Source organism: Oratosquilla oratoria, chromosome 31, assembly GCF_046742065.1.
Source record: "Oratosquilla oratoria isolate Oo_2021 chromosome 31, ASM4674206v1, whole genome shotgun sequence".
Taxonomy (NCBI): domain Eukaryota; kingdom Metazoa; phylum Arthropoda; class Malacostraca; order Stomatopoda; family Squillidae; genus Oratosquilla; species Oratosquilla oratoria.
This window is the reverse complement of record NC_134807.1, coordinates 49,950,220-49,960,895: the sequence shown is the minus strand read 5'-3', so window position 1 is coordinate 49,960,895 and position 10,676 is coordinate 49,950,220. Positions and strand designations below refer to the sequence as shown.

The 10,676-nt window shown below is 34.3% G+C and overlaps 1 protein-coding gene across 1 annotated transcript in view; it reads right to left on the bottom strand.

The window, feature by feature from the left end:
• Positions 1-6,768: 6,768 nt before the first annotated feature.
• The window catches only part of LOC143041549 (endoplasmic reticulum-Golgi intermediate compartment protein 3), an 89,473-nt gene continuing 85,565 nt past the window's right edge, over positions 6,769-10,676 (bottom strand). The window contains exon 7 of the mRNA XM_076213548.1: positions 6,769-8,771. Within this exon, the coding sequence (XP_076069663.1) occupies positions 8,636-8,771 (136 nt within the window). The 3' untranslated portion in view covers positions 6,769-8,635. The remainder of the gene's footprint in view (positions 8,772-10,676) is intronic.

The window sequence follows — 10,676 nt, the reverse complement described above, 5'->3', positions numbered from 1 at the left end:
CTTCAACTCCATTACTTCTAAATTTGGGTAATGACTATATCACTATAATATACTGTATCCACTCAACTTTGGGGCCTAGATGATTGTTATTCATTTCATTCAACATTGTGTAATATATTTCATAGGTTCCATTGGAATTCAGCCCAAAGAGATTTAGCCTAACCTAACCCATTATTTTTAGTGATTTTAAAAGTGGACTGAATCCAGTGTGGGCTGAATTCCAAGCCCGCCTATTTCATATCCTGTTATTTCCAAATAATTTAGTGGCTTGTGTGAATATGATCATCTAAAAAAATAACTACTGTGCTCAAAAGTAGCCTAAATCACACTGTATTCATTCATTTATTTATCCATTTATAAATTATGCAATATACTAAAATTTTCAGTTTCCATTTCAGGATCTGTATCAACAGCTCCAATCCCTTTATCATCGGCTCCACTTGAATTATCTGCAAACCTGACTCCACCATTAAAAAGGTCACTATCAGACTCCTCCACAGGCGCCACTTCGGCTAAATCATTTTCATCTGAAAGTCATCAACATCTCTGGGCAGATTTATCATAAAAACTTCAGCCATCTCAAAAGGAAAATCTCGACAAAGTTGCAAGAATTATATTTGCTACAAATTCACCATTTCGTCTTGTTCAGCATCCTTAGTTTCTCAAGATGGTTCAGAACCTGAGGCCAGGTTATATTCCTCCATCCAGAGAAGACATTGCTGATAAGTACTTGGATCTTGTGTATGAAAAGGAATATAAAAAGTGTGCAGATGACCTAAATAATGAAACTGTATGTCTTTCAATTGATGGGTGGTCTAACATCCATAATGAGCCCATAATATGTGTCACTCTAACAACATCCATTGGTCAGATTTATTTAGTTGACACAATAGACACATCAGGGAAACCTCACACTGCTGAATATCTTCTACAACTTGTACAAAATTCGATCAAGAAGACTGAACAAGATTTTGGTTGTCACATTGGAGGTGTTATGACAGACAATGCAGCAAATGTCACTAAGATGAGAAAACTCTTGGAGGAATCGAGTGAACCTGAGCATACCGTCCTCACATACAGCTTATACCATTCCTTGTATACTTGTGGCAAGTCTATATAACACTGCTCTTTATATTGATATGCTAAAAAATGTCCTTTAGAAATCAGATAGCAATCCCACAATATTTAAAATCTATAAAAAAAGCTATTTAAATCAAATAAATCCGATTAAAAAAAAAAAAAAAAAAGACAACCCTGGTGTCCACTAACCTCATACAATAATACCTGTTAAGTCCGGCTAAAATTGGCATTTCAAAGCATAACAGTGCCTTGAAAATAGTTTCTTATTTCACTATAAAAGTTTATATTAACTTATACTGCATTGAATAAGTCAATAGTTGATATATTTGTTCTATATACAATGTTAGGTTTCTAGTTTTGATATATTTGTCCAATATAAAATGTTAGGTTACAAAGAGAGCAATGGGCTCCACTAGCGGACCCAGGGATCTGGGTGCGCACGTCCTGTGTAATAGTAGTCCTTGATATATATATATTTGGATTCTGATAGAGAAGGTGGAATTATGAATAGAGGGGAAGAAATAGAGAGCCCAGGTATAAAAATATAGTGAAAAATAGATCAACAATTTATCAAATTAAATTGAACTAAAAAGTGAGCATAGGGTGATGAATAAATACTAAGAACGACAAATGATGAGACTTACAGGGAGCTAGATGGTTTGAAAAAGGAACTAAATATGATCAAGGGAGAAAATGAAAGATTGAAAAATGAAGATATAAATAAAAATGAGGCATTGAAAAAAGAAATGAAGGACCAAATACAGGCAGTGACCAAGAAAGTGGAAGAAAAGATAAAAGAAAATGATTTCCAAGAAATAAAGAAACAGTGGAAAGTAGAGCAGGGAAAAAAAAAAAAAACTTTTATAGAAATAGTAGAGCAACAAGTCAAGGAAAATGCTAAGGATACGATAATTAAAGTAATTAAGGAAAAAGGAAATTTGGTCAGGGACATGGATAAAAAAAGTGCATTGTAATCTATGGTATTAAAGAGAAACATGATGTTCCTAGACATAGGAAAGAAAAAGAGAAAGAGATTGCTAAGAAATTTTGAAAGATATTCAAGAGGAGGGATAGGATATAAAGAAAAACACTCAAATACTCAAAAGAAAAACAATATAGGCCACTAAAAGTAAAACTTAGGTCTCAAATGATAGCAGAGGAAGTACTATCTAGAACAACAAAACTAACAGTGAACACTACAAAAATGTATGAATAAAAAAGAAATGAGCAATGAAGAAAAAGAAAAAGAACTTACAAATGAAGCAAATGAAAAAAAGGAAAAGAGAACTGAAACTGATTTTTTTTTTTTTTTTGAGAGAGAGAGAGAGAGCGAGAGAGAGTGCTGGACCTGAGGCTGAGAAAATGGTATATCAAGAAAAAGGATACACTGTAGACACAAACAGATGAGAAAGGAAAAAATTAAAGATAGCTTATACCAACATAGATGGAATGATTTCTGGACTGAACAAATGAAATGATTATCTGACATTAGAAAAACCAAACATAATGGGAATTGTAGAAATTAAATTAAAAAGTTCTCTACCACCAAATACTGTGGGACAAGGTCTATACAACCATTGGATGAAAAATAGAAAGGAAAAACAGGGTGGAGGAGTATTATTTTTGACAAGGATAGACTTAAATGTGACAAAGGTAACAGAAGGAAAAAACAATGTGGAAACAATTATGATAAAAGTTTAAAACAGTGACATGAAAAGCAGAAAATTTGTAGTAATGTATGTGCCCCCCAAAACACAATCTTGGACAGAAAGCCATCATTCCAAACTGTTGGAAGACACAAAATATAAATTAATTTACTGAAAGCGGAAATATTGTAATCATGGGTGATTTTAACTCAATATATTGGGAAGAAATGACGGTGAAAGGTGGAGAAGACCTCTGCAGAAACATGCTACTTGATATGACCATTGAATACATAATGACTCAGTGGGTAAAGGAAAATACTAGATACAGAAACAATGAGAAACCATCAAGACTAGATTTAATACTTATGTCAGAACCTGAAATTGTGGACAGAATTGATTACAAAACTCCAACAGGGAAGAGAGACCATGTACTAATAGAATTCAAACTAAAAGAGCAAATGGACTTAAGAAGAAATGAGAAACATAGAAAAGGAAGACTAATGTATAACAAAATGGATTTTGAGAAACTCAGAAAATTCTTTCAAAACGCAAATTGGAAAAACTTCCTAAATGAAGAAACAAAAATGGAAGAGAAATGGAATATCCTAAAAGAAATTTACAATGTGGGAGTGAACAAGTATGTACCATAAAAAGCTGATACAACAAAAAATGTAGTGAGGCTAAGGATAAAAGAGACAAAGCATAAAAAAAAGAGTAAATGGCAAACATACAAACTAAGAAATAATTATGTAAAAATATGCAGAGATGAAAAGAGAAACTATGAAAGAGATATAATAGAAAAATGCAAGGAACCTAAACTATTTTACAGATATGTAAATAGTAAACTAACAAACAAGAAATAGTAAGACTGCACCAAGGGAATTATGAATACAAAGAAGTAAAAATGGCTTAGATTATGAACAATCATTTCAAATCAGTATTCACAATTGAAAGTTCACAAAAATGTGAGGAAATAAGGAGAGACAGATAGCCCCCAATAAAGGAAATAACTGTGACACAGAAGGAAATCAGAGACCAAATAAAAAATCTTGATGTCAGAAAATCACATGGTCCGGATGGAATTACAAATTGGATATTGAAAGAATGCATAGAGGAGTTGATGGACAAAATATACAAGATAATTAAACACTTACTCAAAGAAGGAAAGGTACCACAGGACTGGAAAAATGCAAATATTGTACCAATATATAAAGGAGGGAACAAGGAAAATCCAATCAAATACAGACCAGTCTCCCTTATAAGCACAATAGCAAAAACATGTGAAAAAGTTATCAAAAATAGATGGGTTAAGCATCTGGAAGAAAACAATATACAGAATCCAAATAAATTTGGATTTAGACAAGGAAGATCATGTACAACAAACCTGATCTGTTTCTATTCGAGACTAATAGAAATAATACAAGAAAGGGATGGATGGGCAGACTATGCTTTTCTAGACCTACAAAAAAAATTGATGACGTACCACACAAAAAACTAATAAGAAAAATAGAATCAATGGGTGGCATCAAAGGAAATTTATTGAAATGGAAGACTTCCTGACTGGGAGGAAAATGAAGGTAGTAATTAGAGACAAATACTCTACCTGGGAAGAAATGATAAGTGGTGTCCCGCAAGGTTTGGTATTGGCTCCAATCATGTTTACCATATATATAAATGACATGGATGAAGGTGTGGAATGTTATATGAACTTCACAGATGACACAAAAATACTAAAAAAGTACAGAGGAAGATTGTGAATCATTACAGATAGACCTAGACAATATCTGGAAATGGAGTCAAAAGTGGGAAGTAAACTTTAATATCAAGAAGTGTAATATAATGGAGTTTGGAAAAAGTAAAAATAGAATATCGAGAAATTATAAAATTGGTGAAGTAAAAAAAGTGAACTCAGAAAGAGACCTTGGAGTAATAATCAGCAAAGACATGTCACCAAACATATCAATAAAATAGTTGGAGAAACCTTCAACCTATTAAGATATATGAAAGTGCCATTTGACTATTTGGATGAGGAAACAATTAAAAAATATTAGTTACACTAATAAGACCAAAACTGGAGTACACAGCAACACTATGGACACCCAGTACTAAAAGAATATAAAGAAATTAGAAAGAATACAAAGAGCAACAACAAAAATGGCACCAACTCTCTCCAAATTAACATACAAAGATTGCCTAAATTGGAACTACCAACTACTCTGGAACAAAGAAGAGAAAGAGGAGATCTACTATTTATAGGATCATGAAAGGAATGGAAATCCTAGATAGAGATGATTTATTAAAATGGGACAACAGAAAAACAAGACATGAAAAGAAACTCAAAAAGGATAATTATAGAAGAGATCTGAAAAAGAATAGCTTCCCACATAGAGTGGTGGATACCTGGAATAACTTAGATAAGAAAACTGTGTGTGCAAACACTATTCAAGATTAAAAAAAAAAAAAAATTATGCTGAAAGATACAAAGGTTACCATGAGCATACCTCCCTTCCCATATAATACAACTAGGTAAATACAATCTCCTCTTAGCATCCATTCCCGAATGTTTATTTCTCATTACACTTTTTTATCCTCCAAGGCACTTAATTGCTTCTCTCAATCTACAATTTACTTCCACCTCCATTCCTCCCTTTCCTGTCACATGTGACCCCAAGTATCTAAAGCTATCCACTTCCTCCAGCCTCTCTTTTTTAATATTTCCAAATTGCTCCCATCTTTTTCTTTTATACATCTCATCACCTTACTTTTTCTCACATTTACCTTTAACATATTCCTCTTTCACACCTTCCCAAACTCCATCATTTTCTTATTCCCACCCTCTGATCCTGCCACTAGCAGTGTTGTCAGCAAACAACAATTGGCTTACCTTCCACTTTTCTCTTATTTCCTTTATCTCCAATCCCCTGATTACCCTTGCACTTACCTCCCACACCATCCCATCCATATACATATTGAACAGCCATGGTGAAATGACACATCCCTGGTGAAGTCCTACCTTTACCTCAAACTACTCGCTCTCTCCACTTCTAATTCTAATACAAGCTCTACTACTCTTGTAAAAACTCTCAACTGCCCTTAAGAGCTTTCCTCCAATCCCTTATATCTGCAAAACCTCCCACATTGCCCTCCTGTCTATCTGGTCATATGCCTTTTCCAGATCCATAAAAGCCCCCCAAAAACATCCTTACCTTTTCCTAAAGCTTTCTTACATATCTGTCCTACCACAAAATTTTGATCCACACAACCCATACCTATCTTAAACCTACTCTGTTCTTTACCAATTACTCCCTCTGTTCCCCTCCTAATCCTCTCAACTAAAACCCTCCCATAAGCTCTCTAACTACACTCAACAAACTGCTCCCTCTGAAACTACTACACTCACATTCCTAGGAGCAATCTTCCATTAACCCCTTCCATACGGTGCCGCACACGTAGGCGTCATGGGGAGCGAGTGTATTCGCGAGGCTGCCATATCGGTGTCTTGATTATATTTATTGTAGTCGCCCCTCCATAATGAAATTCTTTCTAATTCTTTTGTAATCGCATTTTCTATGATTATCAAAATTCACGGGTGAAGAGAGAACGATCGATATAAGCGGTGACTATATTTTATGATGCGAGTATTATTACGACACGTCGTACGGCTGGCATTGGCTGCTGCCACCGAGATCTAAGTCCATGACGCCTACGTGTGCGGCACCGTATGGAAGGGGTTAATATTCTGCTAATGGCAGCTACATCCTTTTTGAGCAAGTAAAAACCCCACCCCCAAAATGACTCGAGAAACAACACAGGACTCCATCCCACCTCTTCCAATTACCCAGGTCTACCATCACATGGTTCACCATTCATGACATTTAGTAATTTGTACAAAGTTGTATTATTATGTGATTCTTGATCTTCTGAATGTACCCTATCCCAGTGTATACCCCATTAGTTAATATATCAGTGACTGAAACCTTGTTTTCTTCAAAGAATTCCATACACCATTTGTTGACATTTTATTTCATGAAAACTATGAATAATTTCTTGAGTTCTTTATTCAATGTACTTTCTCCTCATCACAAGGATTTTTTTTAGCTGGCCGAGTGGGTTAGGCATCATTTCTTGTGACGAAACTTGAGATGGTGGTTCGAACTCTGCAACCAGTAAAGTTGAACCAAAGGCATGGTTCATTAAATTCCATGCTACAAAGTCCTCTGCAAGGGGCACCATCCTAGCCTCCCAATGAGGGGGAGTTTGTGATGTAAAACCATACAAACAATAATAAAATATCTAAATGAACATGTGGAGTTCTTTAAGTAATTTACTATGTTTACCAGTGTATAATGTACATTCTTCTTTAAGGAATGCAAAAATCACTGTATTTATATGGCCATATTACTGAATGACATGCTGGATACAAAATTATCAATCTATTGTGTTTGGCTAAGGGGATGTGGGGTGAGTTAAGCAGTAGTCTTGTGTGCAACAATGACATCATGCTGTTGTCAATAACTGTTTTAATTTACCAGGTGAATTAAAATGGAACTATCACCATCATTTTATATACAAAATGTGCTTAATTAATATTGCTGTAGGAATAGTTGATAACAATGATATCTATTACAATTGCACACAATTTTTCCCCCCCTACAAAATCCTTTTACTATCAATAATTTTTTCTCAAGTAACTATATTTACTCTTCTCAAAATATTTATATACCAGATAGATATCTTAAGAAAAGAAATACATATTTTTTTCAAAATGTCCTTGTTAAATAGGGATGCATCTTATATGCCAGCACATACAATATTTACTATATTCTCTTATCCACAGGATAACCTATCAATGTACATTCATTTGCCTTCACTACCTGACTACCACAATTGATTCAAATCCACACAAAACAAAAATTTATTAATTAATGGCCTATCACCACCACCAGTTGTCAATATGGAAATGTGCCCACCTTTTCAGATTAATTCTCTATAAATCTAACAATTGTAATAATAATAATAATAATAATAATAATAATAATAATAATGATTGCCTTGAGTTTCTTTGACCAGAAATCCACAGCTATACAGTAGTCAAGAATAATCTGACTCTTTAATAGATTCCTCCAAGAAGAAATGTTGGTCAACTGTTTATACAGTGTTAGTGTGAGTGTTTCTATCTCCCATCACAAAGAGAAGGGAAGTAGTCACCAGATGTTAGCTCTTTTTTGTGAAAAAGTTGAGGAAAGATAGTCTTAGCCAATAGAGACCTTGAGTCTGGTTTGGAGACTGGATATCAATCCCTTGAGGCTATATCTCCAGAATGGAATTTGAAGAAAAGCAGTGGAGATATGATGATTCTCTCCAATGTCTGTCTTAGAGGACAACCTCATGCAAACTCTCACTAATGGTCTCTTTAATAGCTGTATGACAGGAAAAGTAAACAGAATTTAGCAATGGAAAACAGTCCTTTGCTGAGATGGATAACATATGGTCCGTATCAATATTCACATGAGAAAAACATGTTCATCAATAAAAATTTGTAAACAACACATAAAGCACACAATGAGACTGAATGCATCTGTTATAATAGAAAAGATCAATGGGCTTGTATATCTATTTAGCAAAGTATTGACACTATTTACCAGTAAATATTTATATACAAAATACTTCAATACACATATTTTATGCAGTAACTGTGTTTCTCTATCTTATAAAAAATCCTACTTATAACCCATACAAATCTGCCAAACATTATAAAATCTAACTGCTCATGAAAATGAATGTCTTTTAGTTATGATACATCCATATCTACAAAATGATGATGATGTGTGTTGTAACTAAATGACTTGTGTACATCCACAACCAAGCACATCTTTATAGATAAATTTCCTGTCTATCAACACCCATCTCTAAGTTGCTTTGCCAATCTCAATTTTCTTCTGTAAGGCTTTGCTAGAATGATAGATGAGTGCATCTATGAGTCCTGCTACAGTGAACACACCTCCAATGATTGCACACACACCTGTCAGAAAGTGACCCAATGACCTGAAAAAGAAGAATAATTCATAAGAAAACTACAGCATTAAAGAAGCATTCATAAGAAAATGGGGACATTCTTTGAGAGGTAAAAAAAAAAAGAAAGAAATCAAATTAACACCCTCATCTCTCTGATTTTACTGAAATTTGGTTTATAGGTGCTTTAGGGTCCTAATCACATTTCTGAAATTCAAAGGTCAATCTGAATAACCATTCAGGAAATATAACTTCAGATATTTTGAGGTCTATGAGAGGTCACTAACATTTGGTGACCAATAACTAGGGTAATAAAAGTAAGGTAGTATGTGTGAGAAAATTTGATGCAGCCCGAAGGGATTTCTCCACGTCTTCTTTTCTGCATGAGGGGACGGAGAGGGAGGGGGTCGCCTATTCAATGAAACGCCCTTGCTGTGGATGTGCTGTGTCTTGTGACACTGCTTCTGACCCAGGGCAGTGGACAAGATGCAAGGATGACCTGTCATCCAGGTGCCAAAATGAGAGGGAGGGAAGAGGGTGGAGGGGAGTGGAGTGTATTTAGGGATGGAATGGGTAGGAATAGTTTTTATGCCTTTTTCTTTTAGGCTACCTCCCTTGTAAGGGGGAAAAAGCCTTTGGTATATGTATGTATATATATTTAGAATCAGAAAAAGACATGGAATCCAAATATCAGAGTTTTAGAACTCTAAGTTGAAAAATAAAATTCAAAAAATCCCAATTTATCAAAAATTGTCCGTCAACTCATCTATGCATTCTTTTAATATCCAGTTTGCAATTCCACCCAGACCATGTGATTTTCTGACATCAAGGTTTTTTATTTGGTCTCTGATTTCCTTCTGTGTCACAGTTATTTCTTTCATTGGGAGGTATCTTTCTCTCTGTATTTCCTCCCAAGTTTGGTGAACTTTAAATTGTGAATACAGATTTGAAATATTTATTCATAATTTCAGTCATTTCTATATTTTCTGTATATTCGTAATTCCATTGGTGCGGTCTTACTATTTCTTGTTTGTCTTTTAGTATTCAATGGTCATATCCAGTAGTATGATTCTGCAAAGGTCTTCTCCACCCTTCACTGTCATTTCTTCCCAACATATTTCTTTTGAATTACAGTCACCCATAATCATTATATTTCCTCCTCCTTTCAGAAAATCAGTTAGTACATTCTTTGTGTCTTCCAACAGTTTGGAATGATCACTCTCTGTCCAAGACTGTGTTTTGGGGGGTACATACATCACTACAAATTTTCTGCTTTTCATGTCACTTTTCAACTTTCATCCTAATCAATTCCACATTGTTTTTTCCTTCTGTTATCTTGGTCACATAGCCTTAGTAAAAAATATTATTCCACCATGTTTCTCTTTTCTATTTTTCATCCAGTGTTTGGTGGTAGAGGACTTTTTAATTTTGTTTCTACAATTCCCATTATGCCTGGTTTTTCTAATGCCAGAAAGTCATTTAATTTGTTCAGTCCTGAAATTATGCCGTCTATTCTGGTATACGTTATTTCAAATTTTTCCCTTTCTCATCCTTTTCTGTCTATTATGTTTCTTATGTTTCCTTTTTTTTTTATCAAACATTTTCTCCCTCAGGTCCAGGTCATTTTTTTCAGTTGCTTCATTTCTAAGATCCTTTTCTTTCTCTTTTTCTTCAATGCTCATTTCTTTTTTAATCCATACATTTTTGTAATGTTCACTATTTGTTAGCTTTGTTTTAGATAGTATTTCTGCTATCATTTGAGACCTAAGGTTTATTTTTAATGGGCTATGTTGTTTTTCTTTCAAGTATTTTCCAATTCTATGCAATTCTTCAATTTCTTTGCCCATATCCTGTCCCTCTTCTTGAATCTCCTTCAGAATTGCCTTAGCAATCTCTTCTCATCTTTTTCTCTATAATATCTAGGTACATCATGTTTCT